Raw genomic sequence first — 17,395 nt, 5'->3', positions numbered from 1 at the left:
CTGTGCTTAAACACATCAGTAACTCTTAACAGTGGGCAGCAAAAGGATTGGGGGGAGTGTTTTGTCCTTTTTCAGTATTTGCAAGGTAAAAATGGGCAGATTAACAAAGTACAATGTATTAACAATCTGTGCTGGCAAGCATACATTGTGTTGCACAATTCATGTCATGTTTTCAGTTTTCATTAATTGTAAGATGTTGCCTGAGAAATTGAATCTTGAAGTCTTTATAACAGTATCATGTGTTTAAAATTGGCTCATTTGGTCTACATTGCCTTTAAAAGATGTAACTTATTAGTTGTTGAGAGGCCTTTGGCACAAAGAGTGTCTTTATTTTGTTTGGTTGTAAGTAATTGTGTGCACAGTGCAGTTGATTTGTGTACACGAGGTGGTGGATGATAAAGGTAAACTAATGTGATTATAATCATGAGGTGGCCTGTTAGCAGTGTAAGAGTTTAAAGTTTTGATTTATAGTCATTTAAAAAAAAAAATCATTGCACTTAAGCCAACTTGTGAAACACATACAGTACAGCTCCTTCTGACCTGGAGAGGAATCGTGGGCCTGGAGCTCCTGTTGGTACATCCGTTCCGTCCTGCTCCAGAACACCCTGTTTGAAAACCACAGTAGGTGGGTGGGAAGAGCGTGGGCTCGTGGCTGGGAGAGCCTGGTGCATCCCAGCCCTGTGACCACGGCAGAGCCTCCCTGGTCTGTGGAGAAAGGTGACAACTACCTCACGTGGTTGCTGCGAAGCACTAGCCCTGGCAGAAGCGCGGCCTCCTTGCTGTCTTCCTTTCATCACTGACCCCCAGGCCCTTCCTGCTGCCTTCAGAAAGATGGTGTGCCTGGACTGCAGATGCTGCTCACTCCCGGGAACACGCCCAGTGCTTTTCCGTAGACTGGGGTGGGGACGAGGGCTCAGCATGACTCGGCGTCGTGCAGGTGGAACAGGACACTGTCCCACACTCACCTCCTCCCTCGGGTCAGGCGCGCGCTCGCTTGCACCTTCCCCAACAGCTCGACGCTTTTTCTGCTTTCACGCTAGAGCAGGCAGCAATCAGAAGAGATGACGTTGCTGCTGTCACCGAGGCGTTAGCTGGGGGTTGAGAACCGGCGGGTGCACCTTGCAGTCAGGTTTTGGAGGCTGACGAGGCCTGAGCTCTGACAGCCGAGTCTCGGAACACACACGGTTCTGCAGGGACGATGGCGTGACTAGCTGACCAGGCCATTGCAGTCTCATGTCATCTACGTGCACACACGCAAAGACGTGTCCCGGTGTTCCGTCATGGGTCTCATCTCTAGGTTTCACGTTCACGACTCCAGAACGGATGACTGACAGGGATTTGATTAGCTGTTCACATCAGCCACGCTTGTGTCGGGTAGTAGTGTTGACGCCCTTCTGTGACACAAAATACCACAGAGGCCTGGGCGCTGGAGCAGGTAGCGCGCAGCTGGCCCGGGGAGACGGGGGTGGGGCCTTTGCTGCCCTCCCTGAGCGCAGTCCCGGCGACAATGACGGACACAACGTGCGGATGCTTGCACTTCAGCTGCTCAGTAAGTCCTTCCTGCAGTGACATGCTGTCTAACAGCTGATTTGGGCTTGAGGAGGAGTCCGGGTCGACCTCGGAAGTGGGATGGTTTCTGGAGGACCCGAGGCTGCCCCTGCCCCCCTCCAGGGCGGCTCCCTCCTCCCGCGTTACTCCGTCCACACTGTGTGGTCGGCAGACGGCTGGCTCCCTGCCCCGTGGCCGTGCTTGGTTTCAGAGACCCGCGAGACAGGCCATTCCCGCCCCGCCCCGGCCGTGTAGTCCCCTGTGCTAAGGTGCCAATCCGCTGTCCAAAGGGAAGAGTGGAAGCCCTGGCGGAGGCTCCGCCCCGTGGGCAGTTCTGCGTGACCTCCGTTTTGCACATTCACGCATAGCATCCCGGAGCAGCAGAGGCCACGTCGGCCTGAGGTGGCTTCTACAAGGTGTTTCTGTAACGAAGGGTGTCTTAGGTGACTCCTTCTCACTTCTGGTTTCCCTAATTCCCCTGCCCCTGGAAATCACTGGTACTATGTGTCGTAGGCATTGTATTAGCATTAATTTTAAACTAAAAATGGAAAAATAGTGCATATGTGAATATGGCAAATAAATATATTTGGAAAAAACATAATGTCTTTTTTAATGTATTTGTTTCAAAGACAAAGGGTGGGGGTGGAGATAGCAAGTGAGTGAACCCCAGCTTCCATCTGCTGGTTCACTCCCCAGATGGCCACAACGGCCAGGGCTAGGCCAGGCCAAAGCCAAGAGATTCTTCCAGGTCTCCCACGAGTAGCAGGAACCCACACACTGGGGCCATCTGCTGCTGCTTTTCCCAGGCCTTAGGGAGCTGGATCGGAAGTGGAGCACCAGGATATAAGGTGCAGTCCATGTAGGATGGTGGCATCATGGGTGGCGGCTTTACCTGCTGTGCCACAGCACCGGCTCCTGATGTCTGTTTTTTTTTTTTTTATTTAATTTTATTTATTTATTTTTTTGACAGGCAGAGTGGACAGAGAGAGACAGAGAGAAAGGTCTTCCTTTGCCGTTGGTTCACCCTCCAATGGCCGCCGCGGCTGGCGCGCTGCGGCCGGCGCACTGCGCTGATCCGATGGCAGGAGCCAGATGCTTCTCCTGGTCTCCCATGGGGTGCAGGGCCCAAGCACTTGGGCCATCCTCCACTGCACTCCCTGGCCACAGCAGAGAGCTGGCCTGGAAGAGGGGCAACCGGGACAGAATCCGGTGCCCCGACCGGGACTAGAACCCGGTGTGCCGGCGCCGCAAGGTGGAGGATTAGCCTAGTGAGCTGCGGCGCCGGCCCTGATGTCTGTTTTTAAAGTCTGGGGGTGGGCAGCGCTGTGGCGCAGCAGGAAAAGCCACCGCCTGCAGTGCTGGCATCCCATATAGGTGCCAGTTCAAGACCCGACTGCCCCACTTCTGATCCAGCTCTCTGCTGTAGCCTGGGAAAGCAGTGGAAAATGGCCCAAGTCCTTGGGCCCCTGCACCTACCTGGGAGACCTGGAGGAAGCTCCTGGTCCCTGGCTTAATATTTTTTTTTTTTAAAAATATGTTGGGGACAGCTGTTTGGCCCAGCAGTGAACACAGTAGTGGGGGTGCCCACACCCCACGTCAGAGTACTGGGCTGGAGCCCTGGCTCAGCCTCTGAGCCACCTTCCTGCTCTAGGTGCACCCTGGGAGCAGCTCCCTGATGCTCATGGGAGACCCTGATTGAGTTCCCACCTCCTGGCATCTGGAGAGAGCGCCAGTGCACGGGAGGCCTCTGTCTCACAAGATAAAGTATCTTAAGTAGATTCGGGACTAACTCATACTGGGCTCACTTCCTGGCAGAGAGAGCACCAGTGCTCTGTCCCACAAGATAAAGTGTCTTAAGCAGATTCAGTACTAACTCATACCACTCTTCATCTTAATCTCCGTCAGCTTTAGATGCTGAAAGTAGCCCGGAGGAGGCAGGTAACAGGGCCGTTCTCTTCTGAGCTCATCGAGGGGAGCAGTGGAACAAATGACAAAGAACTGGAGAGTGGCCCTGTTGTAGGCTTGCATTTCATTCAAACAACAAGAGCAGTGACACTAGCTGACTTGAGCGGGCTTCTCCCTGCCATGGGCCTGGTTACTTGATCCTTTTACTTGCTTGTAAAACCCCTGCCTGCAACAGCTAGAAATGGACTTCAGGGTTCCAGTGAAAAGGTGACGATCATTGGCATGGATGCGTGCCTTTTAAGACCAGGGCAAACCAGTTTTGAGGCAAGATGATGACGCCTCCCCTTAGGCTGGAGGGTGTCCTCTCAAATTCAGCTGTTGTCCCTGGGGTCACCTTGGGGAGGTCACCCCACTTCCCGCAGCTTTGGCTCTTGTGCTTCCTCCTTCGGCCACCGGAGGGCACAGCTGAGCACGCCTTGATCTCCCACTCCCCAGTCTAAAGAACTGTGGGACGGACATAAATGGGCTCTTTATCAATGACCCAGTCTCAGGTATTCCATCGAAGCAGCACCCGTGGGCTAGGGAGCCCACCAAAAGTCGCAGAGTGGGGCCGTCATGATCAGTATGTGAAGTTAGAACATTCCTTGCACAGAGGCTCGGATCACAGCAGCAGTCAAGTCTCTAGTGATGGGTGGCCCAGCCTGCCCCAGCAGCCCCTGCAGTGCCAGTTCTGATACCTCCGCTTTAAAGATAGGTTAGATACGAACACCGGCCTCCTTCCCACTCTGACTCCAGGGAACTTTGCGTGCTGTTTGTGAGTGCCTGCAGACACCCGTATAAATTCCTGTCCACGTGTTGAGAAAACGAGTTGGTAAAAGAGCTTTGGTGTGGCCGGCACCGCGGCTCAATAGGCTAATCCTCTGCCTGCAGCGCCGGCACACCGGGTTCTAGTCCCGGTTGCTCCTCTTCCAGGCCAGCTCTCTGCTATGGCCCGGGAGTGCAGTGGAGGTTGGCCCAAGTGCTTGGGCTCCTGCACCCCATGGGAGACCAGGAGAAGCACCTTGCTCCTGGCTTCGGATCAGCGCGGTGCGCCGGCCACAGTGGCCATTGGAGGGTGAACCAACGGCAAAGGAAGACCTTTCTCTCTCTCTCTCTCTCACTGTCCACTCTGCCTGTCAAAAAAAATTAAAAAATAAATAAAAGAGCTTTGGTGCAAAAGCACACCCAATCCCCCACCCCCCCAGATGAGGGTATGTTTGGTGACCACACTGGCTTCTGAGATTTTCAAGGAAGGCCCTACTGCTACCTGGTGTTAAGCTGGGACAAAAGTCACCAACATCGATAGGCATAATTGGCCCTGTTAATGACTAACCATGGGGCCGGTGCTGTGGCCTAGTAGGTAAAGCCGCTGCCTGCAGTGCTGGTACCCATGGGGGCGCTGGTTCAAGTCCTGGCTGCTCCACTTCTGATCCAGCTCTCTGCTGAGGCCTGGGAAAGCAGTAGAAGATGGCCCAAGTGCTTGGGCCCCTGCACCCACGTGGGAGACCCAGAAGAAGTTCCTGGCTCCTGGCTTTGGATCGGCGCAGCTCTGGCCGTTGCGGCCATCTGGGGAGTGAACCAGTGGATGGAAGACCTCTCTCTCTCTCTCTGCCTCTCCTTCCCTCTCTGTGTAACTCTTTCAAATAAAAAAAAAAAAAAATGACTGACCATTACTTTGCCTGTTGGTGCACTCTAGGAAAACTCAACTGGTCATCTTACATTTTGCTATGGCATTTTCCGTCAAAGAAAGACCTCGATATTTTACCTTATGGCATTTTAGGGTTTCCTTGGTGCAATTCAGAATTACTCCCCCAGGAGTAGCAATTGTATTCTTCAACAGTGATTGTCTTGTCATATTTCTTGTTTATGTTCTCATCTATTTAACTTTAGCTCTATCACTAAGGGCTTCAGAGCCACATACACGAAAAAGTTCACGGAAGTGTATAATGAAACACCATGCGTGGATTTAAAAAAAAATTGGACCAAAATAAGCTCCACAGACTTTTTGAAGTACTTTCATGTAGAATCAAGGAGTTACCTCCCATTTCCATACAGATGTCATTTTTTAAAGAGTTATTTATATCAGAGTTATAGAGAGAGGTAGAGTGAGAGAGAGAGAGTTTGATCTTCCATCCGCTGGTTCACTCCTCAAATGGCCCCAACGGCCGGAGCTGCGCTGATCCCAAGCCAGGAGCTTATTCCGTTTCTCCCACGTGGGTGCAGGTGCAGGGGCCCAAGGACTTGGGCCATCTTCTACTGCTTTCCCAGGCCATAGCAGGGAGCTGGATCAGAAGTGGAGCAGCCGGGTCTTGAACCAGTGCCCATATGGGATGCCGGCACTGCAGGCGGCGGCTTTACCCACTACCCGACAGCGCCAGCCCCACCGATGTCTTAATGGCACTGCAAACAGTGTGCCCCTAGCTCCTAAATGGACCCTTCTCCAGAGCCGCCCTCCAGCCTGGTCCTCTGTGCCCACTCCCAGCAGGTGGACCCGCACAGGCGAGCCGCCCGCAGGCTGTGAGAGGGGACTCCCCAGTCCGCAGAGCCTGCTGTTCTGGCCTCTGCCCGCGTTTCTCACCGATGCTCACCAGGACACAGGGACCAGGGGCTTAAATCTGGAGACACAAGGCGCAACGATGCGACTCATCTCCAGATGCACTGAGGGCCCCGGCACCAGTGAGACGGACACTCGGGGCGCCGGATCTTCCCTGCGCACTGGCCGGGCCGAGACCCGTTCGTGGCCGGCGACTGCACCCCCAGGAAGCGTTTGTCCGAACGCAGGCGCTGACGCGCAGGGATGCCGGCTGGGCCTGCTGGAGGGAGCGTCGTCCGCAGGCACCGCCGAGGGCAGCCCACGCCGCGGTTGCTAAGGCGCGGGGTCCTGCGTCTCCATGACGACGCGGGGAGTCCCGGGAAACGGCGCGGCCGCCGGCGCAGGCGCGTCCGCGGCTGGCGAGGGCGGCTCGCCGGCGTCGGTTTCCTGAGGCGCGTGTGAGGGGGACGCCTGCGGGGGACGGGGAGCCCCGAGCCGGCGCGCTGCGGGTGTCTGAGCCCCGCACCCCACGAGAACGCGGGGCGCCCCGCGGCGGGCAGCCGGGCCGGCGGTGACCCGTGGCCGCGCGTCTGAGGCGGCGCGCCGACGGGCCTCGGCGTGGGTTTTGGCGTTTTTCTCAGGACGAAGCCATTGGTTTGAGTTCTCCGTCCGGAGGGTGTTGGCAGCCACGGCCGGTGATGTCGCTGCCGAAGACGCCGCCGTTAGAGGACAAAGCGTTCAAAGCGGCCCTGGCCAAGGAGGAGCCGGGAGGTGACTCCGAGGGTCCCGCAGCCCCCGTTCCGGCCGTCGGCTTTGTTTTCTGTGTTGTCTCTTTGAAAGGCAGAGAGACAGAGACCTCCCGTCTGCCGATTCCCACCCCAGTGCCCACAGCAGCCGGGCCCGGGCAGATGAAGCCAGGAGCTGAGAGCCCCGCGCGGATCTGCTCTCTCGCGTGGGTGGCGGGGGCCCAGCTACTTGGGGCATCCTCCACTGCTTCCCCAGGCCGCAGCAGAGAGCTGGATCGGACGTGGAGCAGCCGGGACTCGAACCGGCGCCCATGTGGGATGCCGGCGCTTCAGGCCAGGGCGTTAACCTGCGGTGGCCCCACAGAGCCCCTTCTTAAGCCGTTTGCTGGGCAGGCGCAGAGCGCCACCTGCACCTGAGGAGGGGGGCGTGGATGTCCAGAGAGCCTCCTCGCTGGAGTTTGCAGTGCCTTGTCCCTGCAGCTTGGACTGCCCCAGGCTGCCGGCCGACATTGATCCGTCTACGCCCGGCCCTCTCAGGCCCAGTGACCTAACAGGTTCTGGCCGGCCTCGGTGGCCTAATAGGCTCTGACGGTATTTCTCGTGGCTGGCTGGCGTTCAGCGTTTTAAATATCACTGCTGTTCTCGTCGACCAGAAGCCACGTGGCTGTCTTAGAGACACACGGATGGGGCTGGCGAGGTGGTTCTAGAAGGCTCTGTCCAGCTCTCCGCAAAACTACCTTTTCTTTCTCTTATGTATTTTCTTAGGTCTTCCTGAGCTAAAGGAGAAAACAAACATGCTGGATCATTCCAGACCCCTTCCCGCGTCGCTGAGGGACGAGTCGATTCCGGAAGAAGTTCTTCTCTCTCTGACCTACGCGGCCCACGCTGGGCCCTGTCCCGAACACTTACTGCCCCTTAAGAAAAGTAAAACCCCAAAGGTGCGTGCGCACGTGCGCCAGGAGAGTCCCTGGGGACGGTATCTTTTTGTTACCCAGCTCACTAGCTCTTTGTCGAGGGGTGTTAGATATTACGGGTGGCCTTTCAATCTTTTTGTTCTATTTTTGTTTGAGAATCAGGGAGTGAGAGCGAGCAAGCGAGAGCTCCCATCTGCTGATCCACTCACCAAATGCCCACAACAGCTTGGGTTGGAGTGGGGCCAAGGTCAGGAGTTGGGAACTCAACCCAGGTCTGGCCTAGGAGTGGCAGGAACCCAGTTGACTTGAGTCTGCTCTGGCAGGAAGCTGGAGTCGGAAGAACCTGACGCCAGGGATTGAACCCCAGGCGCTCCAGTGTGGAGTGTGGGCTTCTTGGTTGCTTGTCTAACTGCCCACTCCCTTCAAAAAAATTTTTTTTAATTTCCTAGATCAAAAACTCAGATCTTTGATAGAATGCTTTTTAAGACGAATCTGTGCATTAACTTTTTATGTATATTTACCAAAATGATCATTATTACTCTTAGTATTTTTTGTTCACTATAGAATTGTTCTAGTTTCAGTCTTTCTCCAATTAATAAATAAATAAGAATTCCACTTTATTTTTTTCCAGAGTATCCAAATGCCCTCAATGTAGATTTGCAGAACTGAGTCGATTTATTTGGCTGGAGCGCCCTCTGCTGGGCATTCATGTGTTTTTGCTTTTCCCCAGGGTACCCTTCCTCGCCCTGTAGACCATGTCTGGCATCACCCTGTTCGAAGGAATAAATTCAAATACTTGATTGACCATCCCGTCTCCCTAACAGGAGCTGGAAGGTAAAGAGGGAAGGTGGCAGAGTATATGGAGATAAAGAGTCATTTTCTTATTTCATAGGAGTTCCATGGGAGGGTTAGGATGGGGAAAGTGATTGATTCATACATTACGAAACTTGCAGTATCTTTTTTTTTTTTTAAAGATTTATTTATTCTGAAAGTCAGATTTAGAGAGATAGAGTGAGAGAAGGGTCTTTCATCCACTGGTTCACTCCCCAAATGGCCCCAACAGTGGGAGCTGGGTCAGGCCAAATCCAGGAGCTTCTTCCTATTCTCCCATGTGGGTGCAGAGGCCCAAGCACTTGGACCGTTCTCCGCTGCTTTCCCAGGCACTTAAGCAGGGAGCTGGCTGGAAGCAGCCAGGACTCACACCAGTGCCCATACGGGATGCTGACACTGCAGGCAGTGGCTTACCCCACTGGCACCACAGTGCCAACCCCGAAATTTGCAGTATCTTTGGTGAGTCAGAGCACAGTCCAGAAGGGCAGATGACCACTACTTTGGGTCTGCTCATCGGTAGGACGGTGGCAAATTCTGGCTGTACATACCTTTGTGCATTTAAATTTGGTTGTGTGGCTTTGTGTCTTGGTCCCTGCGCTGTCATACTGCTTGTCGCAGCCTACTGAGAGGGAAGAGGCAGTGCAGGTAGAGTGCTTTTTGTGTCCCTTGGATCTGTGTGCGTATCTTTTACTACATCCTGGAGGAGAGAGCAAGGGAGCTGGGAGACCTGGAGGAATGAATGCTTATTAATTCCTTGCCTTCCTTGAAGGGAAGCCCTCACCTCTGCACTGTTTGGAGCAGGTCAGCGAATGTTATTTGTTGTTTACGTCATCCCTAACAGTGTCACCTGTGTCAGCATTTGCCCGTGACAGCTGTGGCCTGCCCGTTCTGTGAGTGTTCTTCACCTGTCCGTCGAGCCCCTGCAAGCCCTGGCCTCATCTGGAAGCAGTGTTGAAGCCTACCCTCGGTGGGCAGGTCAGTTAGCTTTTCTGAAGTCCAGTTTTCTCATCTGTGTAGAAGGAACGACAGGCTTGCTGCATTTCGTGCGCCTCCTGGGAATACTGCAAAGCACAAAGGAGAGAGTGCATCCAGGAGCCCAGGAAATACCAGCAGGCGTCAATTACAGGGCTGCCAAGGGCGGCGGACACTTGGCCTCTTAGCCTTTGTGTCTGGGAGCATTCGCATCAGCAAGTCCCTCAGATCACGATTACCGTTATTAGTGGTTATGAGATGTTTGCAGTATTGAAAAACTAATCAGCTGCATCTGAACAGGGCAATAAGCTGACCTTAAAGTTTTCACGTCAGCTGGCTTCTGAGTTGGAATCCATAGACCAGGCAGGGTGATGTCCCCCCTGGCCCCCGCCACCCCAGGTGTCCTCACTGTGCCCCAGAACCCGGGGACAGACACCTGCCACTGCACAGCGGTCTTCAACCACATGATAAAGATTAAGGTACCTGAGCTGGAGCGATGGTTCTGAAATCAAACTGGGCCTAATGGCCTGACGTTTGGAAGTGGACATGGAGGGCAGTTGAGTGGCCCCGGGGCTGAGACAGAAGAGGGAAGTGTGTGAGGATCTGAACCCACCGCTGCTGGCTCTGAAGATGGGAGAAAGGCAACACGAGCCAAGAAATGAAGCTGGCTGCCGGCAAAACCTGACTTTCCACGGAGGCCCAGCTGACAGCTGTCAGGCAAGCAGCAGTCTTAGCTCGCCAGCTGCGAGGAGCTGAGTTCTGCCAGCCCAGGTGACCCAGAAGTGCATGCTTCGGCCCCAGCAGCATGCCTCAGCTCTCGCCTCGTGAGACCTGGCTCGGACTTCCAACCGACAGAACTGTAAGATAATACATTTGTGTGGTTTTAAGCAAAGTTTGTGGTACCTTGTTGCGATACCAATGGAGAACTAATTAGATGTACAACTAATTTTATTTATTGCAAAAAAGTAACTTGTCCAGCAGCCTCAGATAGCCAGAGCACAACAATAAAATAAAAAACAATGAAGTCAGCATGCCCTGAGTCATATTTTTCCATAGCTCTATCAGCCAGCATTAAATTAAAAAATAAATCACTCATGGGCTGCGCTGTGATGTAGTAGGGTAAGTCTCCACCTGTGGCTCTGGCATTCATGGGCAGTGGTTCACATCCCAGCTGCTTCTTTTCTGATCGAGCTCTCTGCTATGGCCTGGGAGGGCAGCAGAAGATGGCCCAAGTCCTTGGTCCCCTGCAGCTATGCAGGAACCCTGAAGAAGCTCCTGGCTCCTGGCTTTGGATTGGCCCAGCTCCAGTTATTATGGCCATTTGTGGAATGACCCAGCAGATGGAAGACCTCTCTCCTGTCTCTCTCTCTCTCTGTAACTCTGCCTCTCAAATAAATAAATAAATAAATAAATAAATAAATAAATCTTGGTATTTTAAGCAAGGTATTTACAGAATTATTGGAATAGCTAAAGGAGCTGGTGTGAAGCAGAGATTGTGAGAAAACTCCCAGAAAAGGGGTGTGATTGGCCCTCCAGGGAAGCTACTACCCCAAAGAGCTCTGAGCAAAGTGTGTCCCTTGGAGTAGACATTTGTCCAAAGAACATAAAAATGGCCAGTAAGCACATGAGATGATCAATGTCACTCTCCAATAAGGAAATGCAAAGCAAAACTATGGGCTGTTTTTCCACACCCTTTGGTATGGCCAAAATAGAAAAGCGTGAGCCTTCGCTATGTAGGTGAAGCCGCTGTGGTTGTGGTGCACTGGGTTAAACTGCCACATGAGATGCCAGCATCCCATATCAGAGCACCGATTCAAGTCCCCACTACTCCACTTTTAACTCAGCTCCCTGTTAATGTGCCTGGGAAAGCAGCAGAGGATGGCTGAAGTACTTGGGTCTCCACTACCCACAAGTGAGACCTGGATGGAGTTCCTGGCTCCTGGCTTCATCCTAGGCTGGCACCAGCTGTTAGAGCCATTTGGGAAGTGAACCAGCAGTTGCAAGATCTCTGTCTCTGTCTCACCCTCTCTGTCATCACTCTACCTTTCAAATGAATAAATCTTAAAAAAAGTTGGAAAATCACGTGTCATACATTGCTGGTGGGAAAGTAAAACAGTACAGCACCTTTGAAAAACAGTTTGGCAAGTCCTGAAAAATTTATACACGTACTTACCATCATGGCCAATAATCCTCTCCTAGTTACATACCCCAAGGAACTGAAAACATGTCTGTACAAACACTTGTACATAAGCATTAACAGCATCAGAAAGAGACAACCCAGGGCAGTTCCAAGAAGGTGGAATAAGGAGGGAGCTTACTGATCCAGTCCAGGAGAAGATAGTTTAATAAAAGTGGAGATAGTGTAGTCTCAGGGAAGAGTTAGGAAAAAAACGGCACAGGAAAATCTTCCATCATTAGAGGGACACAGTGGACCTGCGTGGAGGGTGTGGGCGCCCACGACTCGGGACTCCAACAGCTGAGAGCCTATGCACCAGTGCTGGAAAATGAGGTGAGACGAGACCTCAGTAGCCTGAGACACTGGTGGAAGAGCAGCAGGAAGAGCCTAGAGAGAACAAGGCTTGAAGCCCCATGGGAGAAAGTATACCAGCCTAACTAGAGGAGAGAAAAAATAAAAGGGACGGTATAGACATGATTCTTTCTCTCCAATTACCTTACAAAGGTGTACAGGCTGATAGAGCAGGCGCCATTTTGGACATATGTAACAGCTGCGCCAGCTTGTGTTTGTGCCCAGCAATCAGCCGAGCAGAGAAATCTGACTCTGGTGGGGAGTAATAACAGGAGGCTAAGACCTAGTGACTGCGGAGCTTCTGAACTGAGACTGTGAAAAAAAATAAATAAATAAAGGTGTGTGGGAGAACTCAACGGTGTGGCTGAGACTTTGAGTACTCTCGGTGGGAGATGCCACAAGCTCAGGTGGCCCTGGCTACCCAGTGAGAGACGTTGCAGGGGAATCTGAACTTACACTGAGGATTGCACAGATCCTTTGTGTGGTCCTTGGGACAGAGCAGATGAAATTTTTTTTTTTTTTTTTTTTGGCAGGCAGAGTGGACAGTGAGAGACCTAGAGACAGAAAGAAAGGTCTTCCTTTTTGCCATTGGTTCACCCTCCAATGGCCGCTGCGGCCGGTGCATCTCGCTGATGCGAAGCCAGGAGCCAGGTGCTTCTCCTGGTCTCCCATGCGGGTGCAGGGCCCAAGCACTTGGGCCATCCTCCACTGCACCCCTGGGCCACAGCAGAGAGCTGGCCTGGAAGAGGGGCAACCAGGACAGAATCCGGCACCCCGACCGGGACTAGAACCCGGTATGCCGGCGCTGCAGGTGGAGGATTAGCCGATTGAGCCATGGTGCCGGCGAGCAGATGAATATTATACCTACTGAGGGTAGCACTCAGGCACTGATTGCCATCGAGGAGAAGAGCTCAGCTGAGTGGAAATAGTTCCCTTCTGCTTAAAAAAAGAGAAAAGATTTACTATGCCAAACCTGGGTTGAAACACTTAACCCTGAAGAACTGAACAGAGTTCTCTGGCCACACCTACCACAAGCTTCTAGAAATTCGCTAAAAGCAGACAGTCCACTTATCTACATAGTCACAGTACAATAAAAAAAAGCCGCCACAGCAAAAAAAAAAAAAAAAAAAAGAAACCAATCAGTATCTCCACAAATGCCAGACAACAAACGCAACAATCCAAGAAACAAGAATAAGGAAGGAAGACAACATCATATTCCCAAAAGGACATGACACTTCAATACAGGATTATGAAGTCAATGAGGTAGAAGAAATGCAAGAAATGGAACTCAAAAAATTGATGATAAGAATACTTAGAAGTAATCAAAACAAAAACAAACACACAAACTACTGAAATTCATGCAGGATGTGAAAGAAAATCTCTCATGAAAATGAAATCTTAAGGAGGAATCAAAATGAAGAACTCAATGAAACATGAAATTGAGATATTGTAGAGAAATCAAAATGAAGAATTCAATAGAACAAATAAAAAATGCAGTTGAGAGCCTTAAAAACAGAATCTGAGGCAGAGTTGGACTTAGAAGACAGAGCACAGGAAAGTATACAGTCAAACCAAAGACAACAAGAGGAAATTAGGAATCTAAAAAATACTGTTGAGAATCTACAGGATACTATTAAAAAATCCAACATTCGGGTTCTAGGAGTTCCTGAAGGCAGAGAGAGAGAGAGAGAGAGAGAAAGGATTAGAAGGCCTTTTTAGTGAGATACTAGCAGAAAACTTCCCAGGTTTGGAGAGAGACGTCCAAGTACAGAAAACACACAGAACTCCCAATAAACATGAACAGAAAAGATCCCCGCCATGACACATTCTAATCAAACTCACCACAGTGAAACAAAGAAAAGATTCTAAAAAGTGCAAGAGAGAAATGCCAGATTACTCTCAGAGGATCTCCAATTAGACTCACAGCAGACTTCTCATCAGAAACTCTACAGTCTAGGAGAGAATGGTGAGATATAGCTCAAGTACTAAGAGAAAAAAACTGCCTTCCCAGAATATTATATCCTGCAAAACTCTCATTTGTGAATGAAGGTGAAATAAAGACCTTTCATAACAGAAATTGAAAGAATTTGTCACCACTCATCCAGCCCTGCAAAAGATGCTTAAAGATATGTTACACACAGAAACACAGAAACATGGTCAAAAATACAAAAGAAGGTAAAGGAAGAAAATCTCTCAATAAAAGATCACAGGAAGTTCAAAGTATATATTCGAAATATCTTTGGAAAAATGGCAGGACAAAGTCACTACTTACCAATAGTCTCATTGAATGTAAATGGCCTCAACTCTCCAGTTAAAAGACACAGACTGGGCTGGCACCACTGCTCAATAGGCTAATCCTCTGCCTGAGGCACCAGCACCCCGGGTTCTAGTCCCAGTCGGGGCGCCGGATTCTGTCCTGGTTGCTCCTCTTCCTGTCCAGCTTTCTGCTGTGGCCCAGGAGTGCAGTGGAAGATGGCCCAAGTCCTTGGGCCCTGCACCCACATGGGAGACAAGGAGAAGCACCTGGTTCCTGGCTTTGGATCAGCAAGGCGTGCCGGCCGCAGTGCGCTGGCTGCAGTGGCCATTAGGGGGTGAACCAACGGCAAAAGGAAGACCTTTCTCTCTGTCTCTCTCTCACTGTCCACTCTGCCTGTCAAAAAAAAAAAAAAAAAAAAGACACAGACTTCCTGAATGGATTAAAAAACAAAACCCATCTATTTGCTGCTTACAAGAAACACATCTTTCCAATAAAAGTGCATGCAGACTGAAAGTGAAAGGTTGGAAAAAGATATTCCATGCCAACAGAAACCAAAAAGGAGCTGGTATAGCCATCTTAATATCAGACAAAATAAACTTTAACACAAAAACTGTTAAAAGAGACAAAGAGGCACTATATAACGATTAAGGGATCACTTCAACAGGAAGATTTAACTATTATAAACATATATGCACCTAATTACAGGGCACCTGGCTATTTAAAAGCTATGTTAAGGGACTTAAAGGGAGACTTAGACTTCAATACAATAGTATTGGGGGACTTCAATACCCCACTTTCAGCAATGGACAGATCAACCAGACAGAAAATCAATAAGGAAACATTTAATGACACTGCAGACCAAATGGACCTAACAAATATCTATAGAACTTTTCATCCTACACTTGAAGAATACACATTCTTCTCAGCAGTGCATGGTACTTTCTCTAGGATTGACCACATTCTAGGCCATAAAGCAAGTCTCAGAAAATTAAAAAAAAAAAAAAAATGGAAATCATACCATGCATCTTCTCTGATCACAATGGAATGAAGCTGGAAATCAGAAACTCAGGAATCTCTAGAGCATATGCAAACACATGGAGACTGAACAACATGCTCCTGAATGAACAGTGGGTCACAGAAGAAATCAAAAGAGAAATCAAAAACTTTCTGGAAGCAAAAGAAGGTAACAACACAACATATCAAAACTTATGGGATACAGCAAAAGCAGTGTTAAGAGGAAAGTTTATAGCAACAGGTGCCTACGTCAAGAAATTGGAAAGGCACCAAGTAAATGAGCTATCAGTGCATTGCAAGGATCTAGAAAAACTGCAGCATCACTATCTATAACTCTGTCAAATAAATAAAAAAAAGAAAAATTACAGCAAACTGAACCCAAAACTAGTAGGAGAAGAGAAATAATTAAAATTAGAAGGAAATCAACAGAATTGAATCCAAAAAAAATTACAAAAGATCAGCAAAATGAAGAGCTGGTTTTTTGAAAAAATAAAATTGACACACCATTGGCCCAACTAACCAAAAAAAAAAAAAAAAAAAAGGAGAGAGAAGACCCAAATCAATAAAATTAGAGATGAAAAAGGGAATGTGGCCAGTGCCACAGCTCACTAGGCTAATCCTCCACCTGCGGCGCCAGCACCACGGGTTCTAGTCCTGGTCGGGGCACCAGTTCTGTCCTGGTTGCTTCTCTTCCAGTTCAGCTCTCTGCTGTGGCCCGGGGGTGCAGTGGAGGATGGCTCAAGTGCTTGGGCCCTGCACCCACATGGGAAACCAGGATAGGCACCAGGCTCCTGGCTTCGGATCAGTGCAGTGCACTGGCCACAGTGTGCCGGCCACAGCAGCCATTGGGTGGTGAACCAATGGAAAAGGAAGACCTTTCTCCCTGTCTCTCTCTCACTGTCCACTCTGCCTGTCAAAAAAAAAAAAAAAAAGAAAGAAAGAAAAGAAAAAAAAGGAATGTAACAACAGACACCACAGAAATAAAGAGTCATCAGAAATTACTACAAAGAGTTGTATGCCAACAAACTGGGAAATCTATCAGAAATGGATAGATTCCTGGACACATACAACCTACCTAAGTTGAACCAAGAAGTCATACCAAACCTAAACAGACCCATAACCGAGTCAGAAATTGAATCAGTAATAAAGGCCCTCCCAACAAAGAAAAGCCCAGGATGGGATTGATTCACTGCTGAATTCTACCAGACATTTAAAGAAGCACTAACTATAATTCTTCTCAAACTACTCAAAACAATTGAAAGATAGGGAATCCTTCCATATTCTTACTATGAAGCCAGCATCACCTTAATTCCTAAACCTGAAAAAGATGCAGCATTGAAAGAGAATTACAGACCAATTTCCCTGATGAACTAGCCACAAAAATCCTCAATAAAATTCTAGTCAATAGAATCCAACAGCACATCATAAAGATCATCCACCCAGACCAAGTGGGATTTATCCCTGGTATGCAGGGATGGTTCAACATTTGCAAATCAGAGTGATACACCACATTAACGAACTGCAGAAGAAAAACCATATGATTATCTCAATAGATGCAGAGAAAGCATTTGATAAAATACAACACCCTTTCATGAAGAAAATGCTAAGAAAATTTGGTATAGAAGGAACATTATGGGCTGGTGCCATGGCTCACTTGGTTAATCCTTCACCTGCGGCACTGGCATCCCATATGGGCACTGGGTTCTAGTCCCAGTTGCTTCTCTTCCAGTCCAGCTCTCTGCTGTGTCCTGGGAGGGAGTGGAGGATGGCCCAAGTGCGTGGGCCCTTGCACCTGCGTGGGAGACCAGGAAGAAGCACCTGGCTCCTGGCTTCAGATCAGTGCGGTGCCGGCCATAGCATCTATTTGGGGAGTGAACCAATGGAAGGAAGACCTTTCTCTCTGTCTGTCTCTCTCACTGTCTATAACTCTGTCAAATGAAAAATAAAATAAAAACAAAAAGGAAGGAACATTCCTCAACACAATCAAAGCAATTTATGAAAAACCCATGGCCAGCATCATATTGAATGTGGAAAAGTTGGAAGCATTTCCACTGAGATCCAGTACCTGACAGAGATGCTATTCAATATAGTCCTGGAAGTTTTAGCCAG

At 49.8% G+C, this 17,395-nt stretch overlaps 1 protein-coding gene across 1 annotated transcript in view; it reads left to right on the top strand.

The window, feature by feature from the left end:
* The first annotated feature begins 6,632 nt into the window (after window positions 1-6,632).
* AXDND1 (axonemal dynein light chain domain containing 1) overlaps window positions 6,633-17,395 on the top strand; it is a 108,501-nt gene continuing 97,738 nt past the window's right edge. The window contains exons 1-3 of the mRNA XM_062190224.1: window positions 6,633-6,796; window positions 7,537-7,709; window positions 8,416-8,519. Coding sequence (XP_062046208.1) covers window positions 6,724-6,796; window positions 7,537-7,709; window positions 8,416-8,519 — 350 coding nt within the window. The 5' untranslated portion in view covers window positions 6,633-6,723. The remainder of the gene's footprint in view (window positions 6,797-7,536; window positions 7,710-8,415; window positions 8,520-17,395) is intronic.

This window comes from Lepus europaeus, chromosome 5 (genome assembly GCF_033115175.1).
Source record: "Lepus europaeus isolate LE1 chromosome 5, mLepTim1.pri, whole genome shotgun sequence".
Lineage (NCBI taxonomy): Eukaryota > Metazoa > Chordata > Mammalia > Lagomorpha > Leporidae > Lepus > Lepus europaeus.
Note: the sequence above shows the minus strand (reverse complement) of the source record. Positions and strands in the feature narration are given on the sequence as shown.